Source organism: Lepidochelys kempii, chromosome 15, assembly GCF_965140265.1.
Source record: "Lepidochelys kempii isolate rLepKem1 chromosome 15, rLepKem1.hap2, whole genome shotgun sequence".
Taxonomy (NCBI): domain Eukaryota; kingdom Metazoa; phylum Chordata; order Testudines; family Cheloniidae; genus Lepidochelys; species Lepidochelys kempii.
Window position 1 is genome coordinate 20,835,360 of NC_133270.1, and position 22,988 is coordinate 20,858,347.

Genomic DNA, 22,988 nt, shown 5'->3' on the forward strand with positions numbered 1-22,988 from the left:
GACCTCTTATCGCAGGTTTAAAAGAGATGAGGATGAGATTGTTATTAAACACTTACCCCATCCAATCCCATAGTAGTATAAATGCTTGCTCTCTTCTGACCCAAACACTTTGATCACCATGCTGTAGAGATGAAATCCTTCCACCAGCATCCAAGCAAAAGCACTCAGGAAGAAGAAATGAAGGAGAATGGCCAAGATTTTGCAAGGCATCTACCATATGAAGCCAAAAAAAAAAAAAAAAAATTAGTCAAAATTCTTGGTGAATTTTTTCCACGGTTTGGGTTTTTTGTGTTTTCACAGTAAACAAAAACACACACTAGAGTAAAAGGATAGTAAAGAAAAATAATAAAGCATTAGAGAGACAGCTTCAAAGTGACACATCTAAGGAGCCTATGCTGTAATCAGAAAAACTAGTTGCCAAACCCATTTGTACCAGATGGACTTAAGAGAACCAAACCACAGGCCTGTTTCTGCCTCTTCCCCCATAACATACCAATCATTCCCGCTGAAGTCAATGAGAGTTAGAGGCACTGGGCACACAGAATCAACTCCCCTGGTGAGGCAGTTCTAGAGACAACTGACTATGAGATAAATAGGAGATGTGGAAGCAAGGGGTGACATGACCTGTGGAAGGAGGAGGAGAAGCTGAATTTCTCCAAGGGTTTAGTGAAAGTCAGTGCATGTGGCTTTCAGGAGAAACCTCAACAAAGTGACAGATTTAACTCAGGTCCAGGTTTTTAAAAGCTATTTAGGTGTTTTGCTGTGTGCAGCATTACAACACCTAACTGATTTAGGAGCCTAAGTTTTATTTTCAAACATGATTTAGGCACTTAGGAGCCCAAATCCGACCGACTATCCTAAATCGGTTAGGCACTGCAATGCTAAGCACAGCAAGGCCTAAATACCTTTAAAACTCTGGGCCTTAGTTTCTAACTTTATCTTGCCAGTGAGTCCCTCCTTAGTCTGCTGTTCCTCATATTTAAAATAGGACATTTGGACTCAAACTTATTGTATTTCCAGTTGTGTCTGTCCCAATTAGCAATTCAGCAAGTCTCACAAGATTCTCCATTCACTCTATTACATGCTAAAAAGTGTCAGAATTGGCTTATAATGAGCCATAGTTGGGTCATGAGTTATAATTGACTTATGGTAGTCATCTAGCTTGTATTACGCACTTGCCTGTCCAATAGCAACAATTTGCCAGAGTAAGTTACAGTGGCCAGTGTACAAAGCCATATTTGCCGGAAATGGGTCTATGGCTACTGAGTTCTTTCAGACATCTCAAACACTCCTTGATGGTGTGTGTAGCAGAGTGAGCCAGAGAAATTCTGGGAAAAGGAAAAGTGATGACCATAGAGAAGGGTCCCACAGGGGAGGCTGCATTTTTGTGAATAATATAACGTTTAGAGCCCAGTTGGACACAGTAATATTCTCACAGGCCAACATGGCATCCAGAAAGTAGGAGAGTCCAACTTACGTAAAGAGAAATAGTAATTTCAGTTTTATCTATAAAATGCTTTGAAGATAAATGAATTCTTGACTAAGAAAGAAATGCCAGCGCTAGGAGTATGTAGCTGAACTAGAAGCATTCTTCTTAGGTCCTATTCAGCTGACTTAGACAATGTTCATGAGCGTCATACAGAATACAGGCAATATGAGCATGGGCTTTAATTGTCAACTTTCCCTAAGGGGCTGACACCATAACTGTTATCGCTGATTATTCCTCAAAGAGATACTTTTTGTGCCAAATCCCATAACTGCCTGTCTTATAAAAACAGCAAAACCTAATCCCTTGCTCTTCCCCACTCCTCATGTATGCACACAGCCCATTGCTCTTCCACCATTAATTGCTTTGCAAGGCTGTCCCATCATACCTAGTTTCTCTCGTTACATGGCCATCTGATAGATGTGGCTGCAGATTATTTACTGCAGGACACACTTGCTTCGTCTGCTTTAGGTTAAGGTATATTTTAGGCCTCCTTCTTGGAATAAATCCCAGATACATCTCCATATTGCATCTTTTCCAGCACACTGATGATGTCTGGATTGCTTTGCTTTGACAACGTTACTCAAAAAGCCCTTTAGACACCTACTGCATTTCACAGGGCCTTTGCTAGTTTACAACCCATTTAAGTGAGAAAACAAAAGAGCAGTTATTATTTTCTTTCCTAGTGTCCTTCCTTCACCTGGACAAAGCACACAGTCATGCTTCAATTGCCTGGATGCCTATGTGCGGAAATAACGTTGCCAATGGGAACCAGTCTGCTCTCTCCACTCCTTTCAAATGTAAATAAGCAGCTCCCTTTGTTGTATTAGCTTAGCTGCCATGTTGTGGCATTTCACCCTTTATGTGGGTGTGTAGAGACTTGATAATGTAATGAGAGTTGAACTCTCCTAGCCCTATCTGAGCTGCATTCTAGAGGTTCTACACTGGAGCAGGGACATAGTTCCTGTTTTTCTGATATACCAATAACAAATCCATAAAAACTCCACTGACTGCAACAAAATAACGGTGAATTTAATGGGTGTGAGATTGGTGTCTGACCCACTATTCTTTCAAGACACCCAAATCGGTATACAAACAAACAATACCACTAATACATAAGGAATTCTGAAATGTTTTGGTGACATTGGACCACAACTGGATCTGTTCATTGATGAAACCTACAAAAAATATCCTGGTTAAGTTCTTTATCATAATATCAGAGGCCAAACAATAACATGGAGTCCATTTAAATTCTACCTGATTTACACAAGAAAGCTGCCCCCACCCCCAAAAGAAAATAAATGCAACAGAAAACCAACCTACAATAGAGGCTAGATCTGTAAAATGTGAGCTATCCATTTGCTGCCCAGCCAACCAGATGTGTCAGAAACAGCAAGTGGCTGAGCGAAGCAAAACCAATGTGGAAGCAAAGGAAATTAAGACTGACGCAATCCATGGCTGCAGTATGAATACAGGTTCGTTTGGGCAACTTGTCTGAATCCAGCTTGTGATGGTGCTTCTAACTTGAGTGGCAGTTTTGTTACAGTACCAAAGAAAAACAACCAAAAAACCCACCACCATGAAAATGTGCTGTTTCTATATACTGCTATACTCCTCATTTGATCTTCAGTTTAGGTAGATGCCCGTAGGACGGTAGCCTAAGTAAAGGTAGTTGTTTTTTCCTCGTCTTGTGGACTCGCTTTATCCTTTCTTTCCTGTGTCTGTGGTTCAGTACTGCTCAGAGGAGCACAGAGTGAAAAACAGCTCAATATGCCACCTGCAGAACTTCAAACAATTGTTGATACACACTGGGTTTTGCCAGTAAAACATAAGGCTCTTTACTGCCTCTAGGTCACTGTAGACTTCATTTTATTTTGTGTAAATACATGTGCTTCTGCCTTACAAACATGCAGGTCTCTGGATGCTGCTGGATGCTGCTTCTTTTTTTTTTTTTTTGTAGCATGTGAAAACATAAATTTTTAATTTGTTTTAAAAATCCACTCTGGCTGCCACTGTTTGGATGGCAAAGATGCTTGATGTGCCTGTCAGTAGGAGAAAATATGGTATGTGCGGAAGTTATCATCTCTAAGAAAATGGCCCAGGTGACTTTAGGATTAATTCTGTACTGAGAGCTCTAGAACATATAATGCCACTCTATCCCTATTGTTTAAATCTTAGGGATTAAATTTTCTACAAGGAGCTAAATACATTTAAGGGAAAGAGTTCCTCTGTTTTATGGTTATAATGGAATTGACTAAACTTGTGCCCACCCTACGAAATTAATGTAGTAGAAATGGCAAATGGACAAGTAATGTAACTGAGATCTGCTTGATTGGCACAAACACTGGGCTACATGCAGCTCTCTTTGGTATCTAACTGAAGCACCCAGATTCCATGGTGGGTTAGAGAGATCCTGAATAAAATCCAAGGGCAGGGGTAATTTCAGGTATTGCTGCGTCATCTGTTGACATAATGCCACTCCCAGGCCTTTGCTGTACTTAGTTTGGCTACATGGACCTAACTGACACTTTATTTGAAAATATAAGAACATAAAAATATTCAAACCAATGGTCCATCTATCGCAGTATCCTGTCTTCTGACAGGTTTCAGAGTAACAGCCGTGTTAGTCTGTATTCGCAAAAAGAAAAGGAGTACTTGTGGCACCTTAGAGACTAACCAATTTATTTGAGCATAAGCTTTCGTGAGCTAGCTCACGAAAGCTTATGCTCAAATAAATTGGTTAGTCTCTAAGGTGCCACAAGTACTCCTTTTCTTTTTGTCTTCTGACAGTGGCCAGTGCCAGATGTTTCAAAAGGAATGAACAGAACAGGGCAATTTTGGGTGATTCCCCTAATATCCTGTCCCAGCTTCTTGGATTTGAAGGGTGAGACACACCATTGTGTTGCATATAGGATTTATAGAAATTTTTTTGCCTTAACTAGATAGGCCCATCTCTAGCAGAAAGAGAAGATGAAGCAAACCACAGCACCGAGAGTAAATTCTCTCTCTCTTGTGCAGTATCCTCCAGCCCATGCAATTAAAATAGCAATTAAAGGTAATCAGTTTTAAAATTAGTAACCGCAGAATACTCAGTAAGTAAAAGCTTTCAAGGACACATGAATAATAAGAAGGATGAATTGTAACACCAAGGATCTTCCATCCAAACACAGCAACAAACGAAAACAATAATAATCATGTAGTTAATACTTACAAGGAGCTTTTCATCCATAGCTCTTAAAGATCTTTGTAATGATGCATACATATAATTATCCTTATTTTACTGGTGGGGAAACTGAAGCCCAGAGAGGCTACATACATTGGCTCAGGTCTCAGAGAAAGTAAATGGCAAAACCAGGAACAAATCCAGGCCTTAATTCATATGGTATATATGACATGCTGTTTCCTGTACTTTTAAATGGAGAAAAGACCCCTAACTGTTGTGGAGGCAGTGGCCATTTTGTGCTTGGCTGCAGCCATCTATAGAGGAGACAAGCACACTGTGCTCTCTTAGGGAGACTTTTTTCCTTGCTTTGTTGCTTTCTTAATATAAAATAAATATAATCTGGGTGACAGAATGAAAATGGCTGATATTTGTGCATGGAATAACATACCGTGTACTTGAAAGTTTTTACTTACTGCATATTCTGCTGTTATTAATTTTAAAATTGATTATTCTTAATTGCTATTTTAATTGTATGAGCTGGATGAAGAAAAAGAATAAGACCCCATTACTATAGCTCATCCATTAGATCGTAGGCGCCGACTGCCCCTTCTAGACTCACAAAAGGGGAAATTAAATAAATGTTGAAAAAAATTGTTGCAGGCGTTGGAAGGAAGAAAGGAATTATCTTGAAATTGGTTCACATCAATTTGCACCTTTAATTTCCCACTATCTAGAGCCCTGACTAACTAAAATAGGTGTGCTGGGAATACCTGAAGCTAAAAATACAAAGGAGAAAAGGAAAGTAAACTTGAGTAACAGTTTGACAGGCTGATTTCTCCCTTGCCCTAGATTATGTTTACATCAGGGCAAAGTGAGTGTACAGTACTACCCTTCTGATTTGGAAGCACTTCATGCCCATTTAAATGACGGCACAAAGCCCAGAGCATTGGAGAATCAAAGCCATAGGATGCAAATTTCCTCCTGCACCTACAGAGCTTCCGCTTAGAGACTGTCTGTAGGCAGAGTTGCTCCACTTTACTTAAGGGGTGATATTAAAGCAGTTCAGTTAAACCAGCATTGTTCTAATTCTGGTTTAAAGCAGGCTTAGTTCAGTTTAGCTCAAGTCAACTTGGAGAAGGTTTAAGCTAAATTGAAATACAGAACTCTTAAAATGAAATTAGTGTCTACACAGGAGTTTGCATCGGTTTCACTGAATAAGCTTAACTAAAGAGGTTTAATTAAACGATCCGCGTATGCGTGCAGACAGGGCCACAGTACCATAAGAGGCCAAGAGCTTGGTGAACATGGTCAGCTTTGGCAACAGCCACCCATAAAGAAGGAGCCTTCACCAGAAAGGCAACTGAGAATTCTTAGCATTTTAAAAGACTAGGTGGGGAGAGCAGGTGAGGAGCCAAAGGGCTTTTGTTCAAAACCCTGTATCAGTGGAAATTGCAAGAGAGAGACCATGACAATGAGATCATCTTTTTTGTCAATGTTGTTTTATTCCCTATATGTATTTTATTTCCCCCAAGACTGTCCTCTAGGTGAAGTTTTAGCAGCCTTCCTGATCTATTGAGCATTATTTTAGTGTGAGACTTCCCTTGTTTTCTATTTCAGATTGTATCACTGTTGCTGTTTTCTGCAGTCTGCATTTTATTTTCCATCTAAAGTTAAACCATTCGCTGTCATTTTCTCCCCAGCACCTTATCATGTTCACTCAGGACCTGCTAAGGTTTCAGCTGATAGGAAATTTGGGGTGAATTGTTCATTTTTCTTTCATGTTTTTATGTCAACCTTCACCCCTGAGCTGTGCACGTCAGGGGCTGACACATGGGTGGAAAGACAAATGCCATGGCTCCACAAATGACACTGCTCCTGAAAATCATCATCATCTAAAGCAAGGGTGCCAAGACATGAGAAACACAGGGCCATATTGGCAGATGTGGTGAGAGAAGGGCAGCATGGACCACTAGTGAGAAAAGTATAGCCCATGGACTATGCTTCCTTCCTTCCCTCCCTCCCACGGGGGGAGGGATAGCTTAGTGGTTTGAGCATTTGGCCTGCTAAACCCAGGGTTCTGAGTTCAATCCTTGAGGGGGCCATTTAGGGATCTCAGCTAAAAATTGGGGATTGGTCCTGCTTTGAGCAGGGGGTTGGACTAGATGACCTCTGAGGTCCCTTCCAACCCTGAGATTCTATGATGACTCCAGATGGTATGATATTAGAAATCAGGATTCCCTATATTCTATTCCTGGCTCTGCTATTGATTCACTGGGTGATCTTCTACTACTTTTTGTCCTCTCTGTGTTTGAGATCACTCTTCTGTAAAATGAAAATAAGGATACCCAGTTTTACAAAGTGCTTTTAGATCCTCAGATGAAAACTCTGTAAATGCCAGATATTAACAACTTACCAGAAGCCCACAGGATGCCAGTTGATTTGAATACAAATTTACCTATGTTTTGTGTTGCCCGAATGAAAAGCACACAACTCTCATATGTGCTTGTACTGAAAACAGAAAGAATGACAGATGAATAAGAACCTGCATGTTGGTTGTCAAAAGCAGTATGGTACAGCCGCTGATCTCCAAAGCAGCCAAGTTTTGTTCTATTAAAAATCTGAAGTGCTGTGGAACATTATCTAAAAATAAGATGTTGTTTTCTCCTGATGCAGGAGGGAATTTACATCTTAGGATCCTGTGTTAATTTTAAATAGCTTTTTTTAATAAAAGCCACAAACACAAGTACATCAATGGTAACAAATTACATGTTCTTCCTCTGGTGGGAAGCCAGATCTATTTGCTCATTACATCTGTTGTGGGTAACTTGGCACATCCCTATTATTCTGGTCTAACAAATGGTATCAGTCCTGATCCTGCAGCTGCTTGGAGCAAGGAACTTTTCATCTGCAGGATGTGTCCATAGACTGAAGACCAGTACATCTCAGAGTTCAATATGGCCCATAGTTTTAAATGAAAAGTTAGTACATTGCTTTCAAAGTCTTATAAGAACTTCAAGGTGGGAGCGGTCCCTTCCTGAAAACAGGTACACACCTACAATTGGTCAATTCAGTCCATACTCACAAAGCAGCACCCTCAAGTAATGCTCTCTACCATCTCTGCCTGGCTAAGAAACTCTGTCCCATATTGGTAGACGATGACCTGGCTTTGGTTATGCACACCTTCATCACCTTCCACCTGAACTACAACAATGCTTATACCTGGGGCAAGGAGCCATCAGCCCTTAGGAAACTCCAGCCAGTGCAGAACCCTGCAGCGCGTCTCTTCAGCAGCATGGCTATCCCAAGCACATCAAACCTGTCTTCACTCTCTGCACTGGTTTTCCATAGAATACTGAATCAAGTTTAAGGTCTTGGTCCTTATCTTCAATTTGCTCAAATTGCCTAAGGCCATGACAGCCAAAAAATCATCTAAAACTCCAGGATAAGGACTGTGGTCAACAATTATGTTCCTTAGCACAACAGAACTTTCTGCCACACAAGTAAAGCTCATCTGTGCAGGAGACAGAGCTTTCTCAGGAGCTAGTCCAAGACTGAAGAACTTAACTGCCACAGGAACTAGGACCACCAGAAACCTCAACTCTTTCCACTCAAAATGCAAGGGGCACTTCTTCAATTTTCCTTGTCTAATGCAATATGCACATACTGGGAAAAAATCCTACCTATACAAAATGCTACAGCACATGCAATTTCCTCCCTGGAGAGAAAGGATGAACCAAACGTGATAGATGTTAGTTAGATTAATTAATGCACTAAGGTGTTTGGACACTATGGTGATGAGGGCAGTATGAGAATCTAGGTAGAATGGAACAGAATAGAAATAGTTTCATACATTTGATGATCAGCATCTCTGTTTTTATTTTTCAAATGCCAAGCACGGACGGATGCAGAGATAAAATAGTTTGGGGGTATAAAAGCCTTTAACTTGCTTTGTCTTGTGCTGTGGGTTAGGATATTTGGCTTAGAGGTGTGTTTAAAATAAGAGAAAGGTTGTAATACACACAATCTTGCTCTTGGCATACTATATTTACGTCCATGGAGGTGACTTGCCAAAAAAAAAAAAAAAGGCAAAATGTGCTTTTAAATACTTACCATTCCAGGGCTGAATTGAAAGCTGATGAGAAGCAGGATCTGAGCCACCAGGATGGCAAAGGACAGGTTGGCGTGGATGTGGTAGCGTTGATTACGCATGGTGCTGACAGATCTGGGTGAAGGAGGAAAGGCTTATGAGTAAAACAATATTCCAAGAAGCAGTAATACATTTATGATTTATTTGCATGGGGTTATTTTTTATGATGCGGTTTTGAGTCCTTTCTTCCTTCAGGATTAAGCTGTGTTTAATCAGGTTCCCCAATATGCTGACACAACACTGAACAAACCAAAAGGATCGAGGTGCACATTAAGTAGCTCTACTAGTAATGGGTGGAAGAGTATTAATAAAGAGCCCGATCCTGCAAGGTGCTGAGCACTGAAGGATGTCAGTGGGCACAGAGGCAGATCAGCACCTTGCAGAAGACCCTCCACATCTTGCAGAATCCAGCCCAAATGACATCACAGCTTGATTTTAACTTGTATTCAACACAAGCATTTTATGCCTATTTCAGTAGGAATGAGTGACCCTAAAAAGGCTCAGATTTAGGTTTGACTTGGATAAGATTGCCAGCTTCGGGGCAGGGCGGGCACTGTATCTTTCTGTGCATCTGTGCAATACCTAGCTCAGTGGGGCCCTGACCCTGGTGATGTCACCTGGGCATTAACACAATACAAAAAGTCTGAACCTTTCTCTCTTAGCTCTAGAAAAGCAGGCTGAAAATCCTAAGAGAACAACACACTTTCTTAAAAGTTTTCTGGCACTCTTGCTTCGTTTCCCAGCCACAACCAGGAAGTGAAAAACCTCCACTTGTCTGAATATTTCAGATCCTCAACATAATTTGATTCTAAAAAGAGAAGAAGATTTAGGGACAGCAGATTTTCTTATTTAATCCAATGCCTGCCAGTCCCTATCTATCAGTTTTAACCCTTTCAGTAACTGGGCTGGATGTTTGGCATCATGAATGATAGTACTGTCCGTACACAAAGATAGGCACTTCCATCTTTCCTACACATCTTGCCGCATTGCCAACTGCTCATGATGATACATCATATAATGCCTGCCACCAGATGACACAATGACACAGGCTAGGTGGAAAACAAGTACAGCTTTTTTGTCGTGTTGGCTTTTTTTGTCATCGTTTTAGCCAACACCCATTTAGAATATCAAGGGTTTATTGAAGAGACATAGAGGTCTGTCTATCTATGTCCTACAAGTAATTCAAAGACACGTAGCGTTGCACAGTGCCAGTGTCTTTCTAGTTATGAACTTCATGTAGACATAAACTGAAGCATCACCAATCCAGAAAGCAAGTAAGGCTGCAGCACTCTTAGACACTGGCCATCTGTTGCCAGTGTGTACAGAAGCTAAGAACTCAACAGATTCCACTCTGCTTAGCTCACAGCCATTTAAAACTAGTTTGCAACATTTCCCTTCAGTTGTCCAATGAGGTCCTGTCCTCCAGTAAAAACTAATCAAATTATTTTAAGTGACATGGCATGGTTTCAAAGAAATGCTATGTATGAATGGTGTAACTCAGCCTTGTGACTATAAGCTGTGTCCAAGCTCTTCTTTTAAGTCTTCTGATGTTTCCCGTTTCCCTATAGGCTCCACAGCCCTGGTGTCTTCCTGGGAGCTGTATGAAGTAACATAGCTCCTTTCCTTCCCAAACCTTCTTCCATCCGCTGTTCTGCTCTCACAGTCAGAAGCAGCGAGGGATCCATGGAGTAGATCTCCCACTAGCAAAGGTGCTGACTGCCCAAGAACACACATGTAGCCTTTGGAGCCCTTTGGAAACTGGTGTTTCCATGTGTTATATTATCATAGTGCCTCAGAGCTCCAGCTGGGAACAGTGCGTCCATGCATGGCCTCTCAGACCAGGAGACTTAGAAGGAATATCACAGTGTTGGAACAAACTCAACAAACATGACAGCTAGTGTTTTGTTGTTGCTGTAGGGCAATAAACGCCTCATATAATCCAGCTTCTAAACCTGGTCCTCTTAACAGGATGCTCAGAAATTACACTTGAGTGAACAGATAAGCCCTTGAATGATTAGGAGGCAGTTGGTCTAGTGGCTAAGGCCCTGGACTGGGCTCAATGGACAAGGATTCTGTTCCCAGCTCTGCCACTGATTTGGTGTGTGACCTTGGGCAAGTCACTGCCTCTCTCTGTGCCTCTGTTTCCCTTCCCGTCCTTTGCCTTATCTATTTAGATTGTAAGCTCTTTGGGGCAAGGACTGTATCTTACTGTGTGTTTGTACAGCACCGAGCACAGTGGGCCCGGACTTCAGTTGATACTGTTGTTATACAAATAACAATCAATGATAAATGTCTATTTCATCCTCCTAACTGTCTCAAGAGCTGGATGGCAAAAGTCTTCCAGTGCAGAGAGACCACTAAAGGGCTTTCACATTACTAACAGGAGGCTGAAGTTGTGCAGAGGGCTTTAGCACAAGCACTGGAGTGAATTTCACTTGGTTTGTTGGATTTGTTTGTCCTACTAAGGGACTGTTTGAAAACGAGGCCAGCAGAGGTAGAGTAAGAGCTTGAAAACAAAGGTAGGATGATGTGATATAATTGTTTCAGTTCTGTGTGAAAAATATACGCCAAATTCATATAAATTAGAGATAGGAAAGATTTATTCCATCATCTTGCCCATTCCTATCTGCCAATGTAGGATTATAGTCTACTGAGTATTTTATATTTCAGCGTCAATTCTAAAGTTCTACATAGAATCATAGGACTGGAAGGGACCTTGAGAGGTCGTCTAGTCCAGGTCCCTGCACTCATGGCAGGACTAAGTATTATCTAGACCATCTTTTAGGCAATAAAACTTGAGATCAGGGTCTAGGCTATAGATTCTTCAGAAGAGTAACAAGCAATTTGGGGATGTTGGGGTTTTCTTTAAATATGTAAATGGCATTTTAATCCATTTTCATTTTTAACAATTAGTTTCTGTGTTAATGTGGTTGTATCTGGTATCTTTCATAGCCAAATCATCTTACCGCTCTTCACAATTAACTACACTGGGCTTGATTTTCATCTCACTTACACAGATGTAAACCAGGAATAACTCCAGTGAAGTCAAAGGAGTTACACCAAAGTGAGTGAGTGGAGAATCAATCCCATCATTTCCATATTTTTATAATACTGCATTGTGCTAGTATCTACAGGTGGGTGACTTATCTATGAATATGGAAATGCAGCATTAATTGCTACCTCCCCAAATTATATTCTGTATCCATCCCTGGAAGTCTCACTCTCTGTCTGAATTCTCACTGTGGTAAACAAATTGGCTGGCATGATGTGGGTCCTTTCTGAGTGCATCCTATTATCATTTTCATCACCTTGGTTTTTGGTCTCTATACTGCAGTGTGCTGCCCATTGTATTTTGTTCACTGTCTAAGTCAAGGCTCAAGTAACACAACTCAGAAATTGCTTTGAGAAGTCTCTTGGATAATTTTTCGGGCTCAGTATAAGATTGACTCAACCTAATTTTAGGTACAAGTTAGTGGCAGCCACTTAAACTATGAAAGAAACATGGTAGAGCAGGCAAATCCAGCTGGAAAAAGAGTGACTACGCATTTCCCTACGTCTAGATGACGAAGCTCTTTGAAAAAATAATGGGTGGAATTCACCCCTGTGCAAAGGACCACGCAAGGCTCTGCATCAGTCCCCAAACAGGTCACTAGCGAGCTGTCTCAGCATCCTGGAGAGAAGCTGATTAACAATTACATTGTTACCACCATAAAGTTGCCTTTAGTAAGAGTGGGGAAGCGTCTCCACAGAAATAAGGCAGCAGCAAGCAACGATGTATTCACAGCGGACTGAAAGCAAAGAACATCGTAACCAAAAATTAAAATCTCTTCCTAGCCTGCTGTGAAATTCATCCCCATGCAGTGGGGCCAGCAGAAGTCCTTTGCAGCACTTCCATCACACTTAAACTCGCCGGGGCCGCGGAAAACGCGGGGGCCATGGCCCCATCACTTTTAAAAGCAGCCATAAGGGCGAGTGATGGCGGGGAGGGGACGGGACAGAGAGAAGCAAACAGGGGGGCAGGGGGGCAGAGTCTTGGGGGAAAGAGGTGGCGCACGAGTGGGGCCTCGGGGGAAGGTGCAGCACAAAGGTGGGGGCTCAGGGAGAAGGGGCGGCACAAGGAGTAGGGCCATGGTTCAGGCGCTGGTGGCCCCCTGACTTTTAGGGAGCTTCCACCATTCCTTACCCTGGCCCCATTGAAGGCAACTGCAAAACTCAACTTGACCTCAGAAGGTGCAGTGTTTCACCGTGAGAGTTTTTGCCACAGCAGTCTCTTCTCCCTGAGCTTTCGGTGGCCGTTCTAATAACCCCTTCCCAAATGCCTGCAGCACAAGAGGATGAGCGACAAGAAGGAAGCATTGCCCCTGCATCCTGTCATGCCTCTTTATACAGCCTTGCTTCGGATGAACATAAAGGCAAACGTGAAGTCCCAGTCCTGCAGTCCTTACTCAGGCTAAACTCCCATCGACCTCAGTATCAGCCCTGATACCAGCCTCAAACCCTCTTTTCAAATTCTAAAACCAGAGCAAAACGAGATATATATTACAAGGATGTAAGTTGCTATTTAAAGACTTTCCCATTCTGGGAAATTAAACTGAGGAACAACCAACCGTTACAAATTTATGTGTAGAATCTAATTAAAGGGGCTTAGGGAATTAATAACCTTTGAACACCTGAAAATATCCAGTTCGGTGGTCTGAAATGAAAATGTTTGCATTAAACTGCCAGACTTTTAGGGTGATATTTGCTCAGCAGGTATATAGTTAAAATTACTCACGACAGTATAGCAAACGTGACCAGAGTGATAGTCAAACAGAAGATGGACAGGGAGCAGCCGATGTAAGTGATGGATGACAGCACCATCTGGTGTTGAGGAGTCAGCTGTGCAAAAAGGGAAAACAAAAATGTAATCTATTAATTGATTTAGTATGCTAGAGAACCATATATTCTGGTGAAGGTCTGCCCACTCTATGTGGTAATTCAGGTAATGTGGCTTTGTTCTTCCTTAGACTGTAGCTCCACCCCAGTGCACACTTCCCTATATCAGCAAGTTCTAGCAAGAGAAATGTATTGAACTATCTGAACCTAAAGTCAAACACCATGGGCTCTCAGATTTCTGTGTCATTTTGGTTCCTCTCTTATATTTCCTACGACTGTATTTCCTCAGAAGAGGTTCGGTTTAATCTACATTGCTGTGATAGTGTCAACCCTGAGATTAGATAACGCAATAGAAAGCAGTTTATCCAGGCTGTACAAGCAAAGGCAAGGGTTGTTTAGCTTTTTTAAAACTTTTATGACACTTTGCAAATGCTCTCACACTGCAATAACTTACATCGTATAAATGCTGTCAGTGCTCCGCAATAGTGAGACCTGACAAACCAAGGCAGCCAGTAAATCATGACTGCTTACAGGTGGTTTCCAAACAATACTGTAATCTTTTTTATGTGTCGTATTTGTAGTGCCCATTAAAGAAGCCAGATTGACACTAGTGATATGAAGTCCTGCACAGAATCACAGAACAAGCTAAAGCATGGGCAGCAGAAATGTGAACATCTCACATCACCCTCAACTCTGACCTTCTGTAGGGGCAAAGAAGGAATTCAATTTCCATAAGCACTGAATCCTTGGCCTCTCCATGTTAATCAGGGTGATCATTAAGGTGATGCATTCTGTGACATGGATATTCTCTAGTTCCTCAGGGCAGGGACTCTGGCTATGTCTACACTACGGACCTTACAGCGGCAAATCTGTATTGCTTCAGCTGCGCTATGCCGACAGGAGAGAGCTCTCCCGCCGGGATAATTAAACCACCCCCAATGAGTGGCAGTAGCTATGTCAGCAGGAGAGAATCTCCCACTGACAGCGCTGTCCACACCAGTGCTTTAGTTGGTGAAACTTATGTAGGTTGGGGTGTGTTTTTTCACACCCCCTGTGACCAACAAAAGTTTTGCCAACACAAGTGCTAGGGTAGAACAAAGTCTCTGTTTCTGCTGTTGATCATAAATTATTCAGGAACAGTGTTCTCATTTTCCATGTAAAGTCCTCAGTTTGGAGGAAAAGTGACAAGAAAAGCCACATCTAGTTAAGGGAGCCAGGCACTATTAACATATAGTAAAGGATAGTTGGGCAGGGGACCATTTTCCCATCCTGCAAGAATTAAAAATAAAAAATTCCCCATCCTAAATCAGTTTAAAAGTCATAAACTCCACATCTAGATCCGGTCAAACAAAATGTTTTGTTTAGATAATTCAAAACATTTCATTTCAATTACGGCCTTTTCACTTTTTAAAAAACTAACAAATTAATTTATATTTCTAAACAAAAGGTTGTTTCAAACCAAAAAAAGTGAATTTGTCACTTGAAAAATGTAGAAATAGGGATGTTTTAATAAAATTAGGATGTTTTAATAATCTTGACACTTTTTTGGCATAATTTTTTTGATGTGGGAAATTTGTGGAAACCAATCCTTCATCATGAAGGGTTTCAGTTTCAACAAATTAGCATTTTCCAACAAAAAGCATTTTGACAAAAAATTTCTCACCAGCTTTAATAATTAGCTTTCCATTAAAAGTCCTTGGGGGGGGAAGGGGGAGATAAAATCCCGTATTCTTATGCAGAAGCAACCGTTCACTCTAAATAGAGTCAATAATGGTGTATTTTGTAGATATACATTTTTTGTACTGTAATTATCCAACAACTGTACCAATTCATGGGCAGTAATTTTTCCAGTGGCATGGATTCCACCCTTGAGGAAAGGCTGTGAAGCATTAAATGATACAGCAGCACAGGAGTGAGACAGACAACCGTTGCTATGATACTACAGTCCCCAGGAAATGTGATATGGCCTTTTCGTATTTTCTCTTTCAGCCAGAGACAAGACACATTTCTTGCCACTGACTTGGTTAGCTCCAAATATGGAGTCAAAATGTTGGACCACAGAGAGGAGTGCACATTAACCCTACAAAAACATCCCAACTGTGCCCCCTTGTGTGCCATCCCCCTCAGATTACTCCTGCAATACGAATAATTTGTGGGGGAGGTGGGCAAAGTTTAGGAGATGTTTCTGGATCAGGGATGTACATGCACAAAACATACAGACCATATCCCCTGATTGCTAGGACATTCATGTCTTTTGTTATGGGGCACCTGCTGGTCCATAGGCTTTGTAGGAGCTAGGATTTTACCGTGTAAGTTTCAACTGGATAAACAGGACCACTGGGCTCAACATTTCCTAGTGGTTAAGAGCTCTGCTTTGGGCTCTCCATACCTCCAGCGAGACACCAACTGCCAGAAAATGCCCACCCCAGAGGTCACAGTTGCTCACCAGTGATTGAAATTTACACTACCATGGGATACTATTTGCATTAAGGAATGCAGATAAGGGCTGTAACTGAAAGGTAGCCTCTTATTATCATGTCTGGGGAGTCAATATATGAGAGCCAGAGGATCCACCTAGTGGAAGTAAGTAAACATAGGTTATTTTATTTTATTTTTTTATAAAGGCAAAGCCTTCAGTTTTTTCACTCTTGTTAAGTTAAAGATAAACAAGAATTACCTAACAAGCCTTTTCCATCTCTAATTTATGAGTCTCAGAAATTATCCACAGTAATGAATTAAGATGACGTATACACTCCAAATCACCCAACACCTCTCAGTCCTATTAAAGGCAAGGAGAGCTCCATGCATCTAGAATTTCCAGGCTTGAACCTATATTCCTCAGAACAAGGAATGAAAAGAAAACTACTGTCCACAACAACGGTTGATGTGAGGAATACATTAAAACCTAAAATGGTTCATTTAGGGCCCAGTTCTGTGAGGTGGCAAGTACCCTCAGCTCACTGAAGCCATGGAGAGTTGAAAGTACTCAGCCTCTTAGGCCCTTAATAAATCCCCAGCTCTGTCTTGTAATGATCTGCCTCTGGCAAAGCTCTGGTACTCAATCTTCCATTAATATACTCCTTCAGCCACATGGATATGCTGGAAAAAATGTGTGGGCTGCTATCATTCAAACAAACAAACTAAACCATCAGATCAGAGACAGACACAGAGAAGTTTACATGCCAACTAGTAACAATAGTGATCAATGGGCATGGGTATTACACAGAAAAGCTCTTTACCACGTGAATTCCAGGGAGTGGGATGCAATGCTATAGGAAGGCATGGGATGATCTCTGGGGCTCAGGGCCTTATTCCAGAAGACTGGAATAGCCATAGAAAATAGTGCGGGAGAGTAGATATGCCATATTTCAAGCACCAGCTCTTTCCTGCCTTCTCGCACATACCTGCTGTTATCTCAATGACACGTTCCAACCAGACATAGATCTCATTATGAAACATAACATACATATTTTTTTAAAAGGGGACCTGGAACCACAAATGACCATGCACCATGAGTTACAAAGAAACAGTTTCCTGAGGGTGAGGGGAAACAGAGTATCATTCCTAATACACTGATTTCATTTAAATTTGTCCCCTCGTCATGTTTTTGTGGATTTTTCAGATTTTTAATATCGCTTATTGTATAACATGAAATTCAAGCAGGTAACCTTGCCAAAAAGGACAGATACCTAGCTATACAATTTTGTAGTCCAAGACAAAAATGACCATCTGTTCCATTAATGATGCAGCTAGATTATATTGTACCATAAGGCTTTCTTTTTCATTCCAAAGAAGCTAACTAGAGGAAAGAAGATTAAAGAGCATCAAGGGCAACCCTGAGCAATCTGTGAAGAATTCTGATGAGACCAAGGCTCAGGATTGTTCCATTTCACCAAAGAATTTTTCCTTGCTTGTGACGGATTTTGCTTCATGACTTCTCTGACTGTATGGGTCATTTTCATACAGTGTAACGCTCTGTAGAAAGTTGAAAGTTGATATAGCCTTGGGTGTTAGTAATCATAAATACATAAAATACAGATGTTTCCTAGTGGCACTCTTTACAGACTCTCAAAACAAAAGCTCAATGTCCAGATGATCTTCCATCTTTTTTTTCCCCATGTTGACAGCTTTCTCCCTGAAAATGCCCATAACTCTATAGCAAAAACACTCAACAGTTTCATAGCTGTATCCATCTATTGAATGCATCTATTTTCTGCTGATATTTTTTCCCAGTTATTTACTCATAAGAAAGAAAAGTCATTGCATGGCTGTAAAAAAATTATCTCTAAGTTTCAGGGGACTAGATGACTCCAGAGACTTGTAAGGACAAAACTAACCTGGAAATCCTAAGGCACAACATTTATTCTCTTATCTTTATCATGATGATGATAATGAAAAAACGAATACAATTTTACTCACTAATCAAAAATATTACCCAATGCAAGTTATAATTGTTGTTAATATTAAGATATATTTAGAAAACATAACTTATGGGAAAAGGTTGAAAGAATTGGCATGTTTAGTCACAGAAGAGACGCTTAAGGGGGATGGGACAAAATATATAAAGTCTGTTGTAAAGAAGAGGAAGAACAATTGTTCTTCAGGTCCACTGAGGGTCAGAAAAGAAGTATTCAGCTTAGCTTGCAGCAAGGGAGATTTAATTTGGCTATTAGAGGGAAAAAAACTTTCTAGCTATAAGGATAGTTAAACCTGGTACTGGTTACCTAGCGAGGTTGTGGAATTCCTATCATTAGAGTTTTTAAAGAACAGGATAGACAAGCATCTGTCAGGGATGGTCTAGGTATATTTAACCCTGCCTTAGCATAAGGGGAATGGACTAAATGACCTCTTGAGGTGCCTTCCAGCCCTACATTTCTATAATTCTATGATGGGACAGAATATATCTTTCACCTCTGTGTTACTGGTTCAAATCCAGCTAAGGGTGGCTAAAAAATTGTTACAAAATTAATTTGTTGATATAAATCTAGTTCCCAACAGACAAGTGCCAGATCACAGAAACCACCAGCACATATGGCACTAACTGGCAATCATGTTCGGGATCCCTTCAGACTGTCCAAAGACTGAATGGGCCGTGGAATTATGAAGTATCCTCTCTGGCTCCTCCAGGTGAGAGCTCGGGCACATTACACTGTGCTTACCCAGGCTGTATCTGTTCTGTGCTTAAACAGAAGATTCAGTCTCCAGGGCCGTCAAACTGGCATTCACTGATTCCCTAGATCAGAGGTCTCAACAGGAGTGTGGGGCAGAATGTATTCAGAGGGGAAGGGGAGCTTTAGGGGAGAAAAAATATCTTACTGCACACAGCAAATTTTACCCAGAGGAATGAATTAACTAGCAAAGCTGATTCCTCCAGACATAGCAGGTCCTCAGATGGTGCTGTGCCTTTGACTCTAGATGGCGCTGTGCATTTTGACAGATTTCTGTTAAGTTTGCATATCATTATACAAAGTCGTTGCCATCTGTACGTGAATCCGTTTGCTATGACGCAGTGTGTGCATTTAGTTGTAAGCATCAACTACAGTGTAGACTTGCTCTTATTACAATGGATCATTGGCTCTGTCTGAATCAATGCCTTACTGTTTTTAATATTTAGTGAGAATTGCATGGTTTGTTTGTTTTTTTAATCAGCACATGTGCTTGGGTGGCGGTCAGGGGCGTAAACGCCTACAGACACAAAGAAGGGGGGCAGAATCAGATAAGTTTGAGAACCACTGCCGTAGATTCTCTCTCAGGGCAGTGGGCATTGTCCAGGACTCTCTGTTCTATGCCCCTTTCTGGATCCCTCGTTTTGGGCCTTACTCTGTACTCCTGTCCCTTCTTTCTCAATCTTTGTCCCCCACAATTAGTTGATCCCCATGTTTTCTTTGGACTTTTCCCCAGATATTTATTGGTTTTGTACACAGGGACCAAACAGGCCAGAATTTTTCACACTAAATTAAATTAAAGCACTAAATTAAAACATTATTTTTTTAAAAAATCTCATAATATAAAATATTTGTCTTTAGAGACAAAGTGCCAGAGAGCTGAGTTTCCAAACCTTATAGACTTGCGTCGTGTTTTGTCAGCTTTGATCCTGAAGACATCTGTAATGCTATAGACTTCAGCTGACAGTTTTACAAGTATAGCCACCAAAACCAATGGCATTTGCTGATTTGTTAAACTATTTTGTCCTTTTTCTTTCCAATTATCAATGTGTCTTTTTTTAAAGACAAGTTCCTGACTTAAAAAAAAAGGCCCAAAAAATAGTGATTTTAAAGATCTCAAGAAAAGATCCCTGAGCACAATGCAATCTGTAGAGAATGTTACCCAAAACTAGGGTTTGCATTTTATAATGTTACTTACTGGTATGAAATACACCCTGTGTTTTTCCTTGTGTGGTGAGACAAATTATTTAAGAAGAGGAAGATTTGTGTTGGATTCGGGGTTGGGTTTATTTTGCTTTTATATGGTACGTACATAAAAATATGAGGCTGTTTTTTCCCTTGACTGTCTGGTAGAAATGAGGGGCATGGTAATTATAGTCTTGCTCTGAATGCAGACACAGTAGCAGGTTATATTTCACTGCCCCCTCTGGTCAGCCTTTATAAAAACCTTTGTTCTCAAAAGAATCATTAATATCATGAAGTCACATACAATTACATATTTTGCGACCCTATTTGTACAACTGAACTGTAATCTACCAAGAGACAATCTGGCTACTGCATCCTAGGTGTAAATCAACTCTAAATAGGTGCCAACAAAAATAAATGTCATGTGAAACCATTTTTTTCTGCCTGTTGGGTTAAAAACTAGGTACCAATTGCCCCTATTGCAGATGCATCTCTCAAATGCAATCTTAATCAAATTAAGAAAGGGATGAATAATTAACTTTGGTGGCAAGAGTATTTCAGAGACATTGCAATGCCGGCCCTGGCTGATGAGGCAAATGTTTCAGATTGCTTCCAGAAAGGTTGCTAAAATTGACTTTCAATCCAGAGGGGGGTTTATTTATACAGTAACAAAATACCAACTAATACAAATTGCTGATTTCCTTCAGCTTGCCAGAGCACTTTGCTTAGGGATCTTGGACTACAATTTTCAAATTAACATTCTGAGCTTACTTTATAAGGCTCCCTTTGGAAATAGACCTGCTGAGACCATAAGTATGTCTTTGACATGCACAAAATGAAATTTGTGGGGAGAATTTGTTGGGAGGAGTAAGTATGTAACTCACAGGCATTGTACAATTTCTACTTAAAGAAGAAAAAGTCCACCACACAGAGTCAATAGAGACTCTCTTTTAATGAAGCCACAATTTATCAGATACCAAACGAATAAAGTAAAGGAGCATCTGAGAGTCACACTATGCAGTAGGACACTCAACAGCAGCTGTTTCCAGCAGCTCTGCTTTTGAATTCATGTTCTCCATTAGCTCGCTGTCTCCTAGCGATCAACATAAAGTGCTACAGAGGGGACTTGTCATGTTTTAAAGAAGCATTCTCTTCACAGCAGCCCAGCTGCACAGCTGCTTATTAAAAAAGTTTTCACTGTGACAAGTCGAATCTTAACGTCTCCAAAGGTTTCTGCCGAGTTATTAATTAGCATTTTTAAGAGACCTTGTAGTCTTTTAAAAGAGTTCTGGGAAAGATGTCATCAAACAGTAGGTAATCTGCACATTAAACTTTTCACATAGAGAGGTTTTAGTTTAAATGAAGCTGTAAGGAAGAGCTGTAGGGAGGATGGAGCCAAGTTGCAAAGAAATATTACCACCAGATTATTATAGTGTTTGGAGAGCAGTGAGGCAGATATTTATAAGCCCATCCTTGTAAGTCTGGTTATGTAGCACACATTGTTTTGCTTCTTTCTTGATTTTTCTCTTTATTTCTTTCAGGCCTACGGCTTACAATGTTCTCAGCCAGTCTGGTATAATTGGAAAATCTAGCATAATATTTACCCTCTGTTAAACTGAAGGAGCTACTTTTGCCCACAGACCAGGAAGCTATATATCTGATTGCTTCTTCCCTTTCTGCTTCTAGCAGAATAAACTTGATACCTCGTCTCCTTCTTCACAATTAAGGGCCAGATCAAGGAAGTCCAGGGGAGAGGCCCACAAGGGGAAGAAAACTCAGTGAGGGACCATTCGGTTGGGGAAAGAAGGGCTGTGTCTTTCACAAAACTCTTAGGCTGAGTTTTCAAAGGAGGATAAAGCCCAGAATCTGGCCCCCCAATCTCTTTAACTCCCAATCTCCTAATTTAACCATAAGAGCACACTACCTCCCTTGAGGGAAGATAGAAGACAGAAGTCTGAATATTAGTGAGACCAGGACAGCTGAGACCATGCATCAAGACTGTAAAATGTTTGAGGCAAGGACTGTCTTTTTGTTTTGTGTTTGCACAGAGCCTCACACAATAGGGTCCTGGTCCATGACTAAGGCTCCTAAGTACCACCACATTACAAATTGATAATCCATAAATAATAAATAATAACAACAAGCAATTAGAAACCATACATGCTAGAATTTAGGGCCATCAGGAGTTGACAGTGGCCCACCCTGCATGACAGACGGAAAGAAAGAAAGAAAAAGAAAGAATTCTAGCCTTCTCCAAGCTCTGCCAGCCCTATAAAGACCCACAGAAAACAGAACTGTGGTGTTTCTCTGCGAACACTCGCTGTTTAAGTCTTCTGTGGGAGGAGGAAGCAATAAAAATGTAGCAATATCAACATGGAAAGCAGCAACATTACGTTTCCCAGCTTGTGTCATGGGGTAAAAGTGAGCTCAATTCTGCTGCAAGAGCAACAGGTTCCTATACCACAAGCAGATGTGGTCACTGCTGGGTACATCTTTAGAGGAGCCGGCATCTGTGCCAATTAATAATGTAGTTTGACAGAAAAAATACAAAACCATGGCTCCTTGGGCTTCTAGGAAAGTGACCCACTAGCTGAGCTAAACCAACAGCTATGCTAGCTCAAAGTAGCAGAGACTGTTTCTATCTTCACTGTAATTCCACAGTATCTGCTCTAAGACAGCAACAAATCATTTCAGGACACGAGTGTCTCTGTAGTGGTACACTCCCGCTTTGTAATTTGTGTTTACGCCTGTGAGTGCACACCCAGCCGCACAGAGAGAGCCACACATACGGATGCTCTCACGCTGCCCTTTACACCAAGCAGTGCATTGTAATTTGAAGGGCAGATTCAGTCCTATGGCCTCTGTGAGAGACAGCACAAAAGACACAGTTTTGGGGGTCAGGATAATGGTACATTTAGGTCATCTTTGAGGCCTCTGGATTCTCAACTGCTCCAGAGACCAAATCGT

General features: G+C 41.0%; 1 protein-coding gene across 6 annotated transcripts in view; it reads right to left on the reverse strand.

The window, feature by feature from the left end:
* The window catches only part of ADGRD1 (adhesion G protein-coupled receptor D1), a 247,263-nt gene that overhangs the window by 73,186 nt on the left and 151,089 nt on the right, over window positions 1-22,988 (reverse strand). For all 6 annotated transcript variants that reach the window (XR_012155073.1, XM_073312940.1, XM_073312941.1 and 3 more), the window contains 3 exons: window positions 13,571-13,674; window positions 8,760-8,871; window positions 57-210 (listed from right to left, as the gene is read on the reverse strand). Coding sequence is in view for 5 of the 6 variants with exons in the window: in XM_073312940.1 (XP_073169041.1) it covers window positions 57-210; window positions 8,760-8,871; window positions 13,571-13,674 (370 nt within the window). In the remaining variant the exon portion in view is untranslated. The remainder of the gene's footprint in view (window positions 1-56; window positions 211-8,759; window positions 8,872-13,570; window positions 13,675-22,988) is intronic.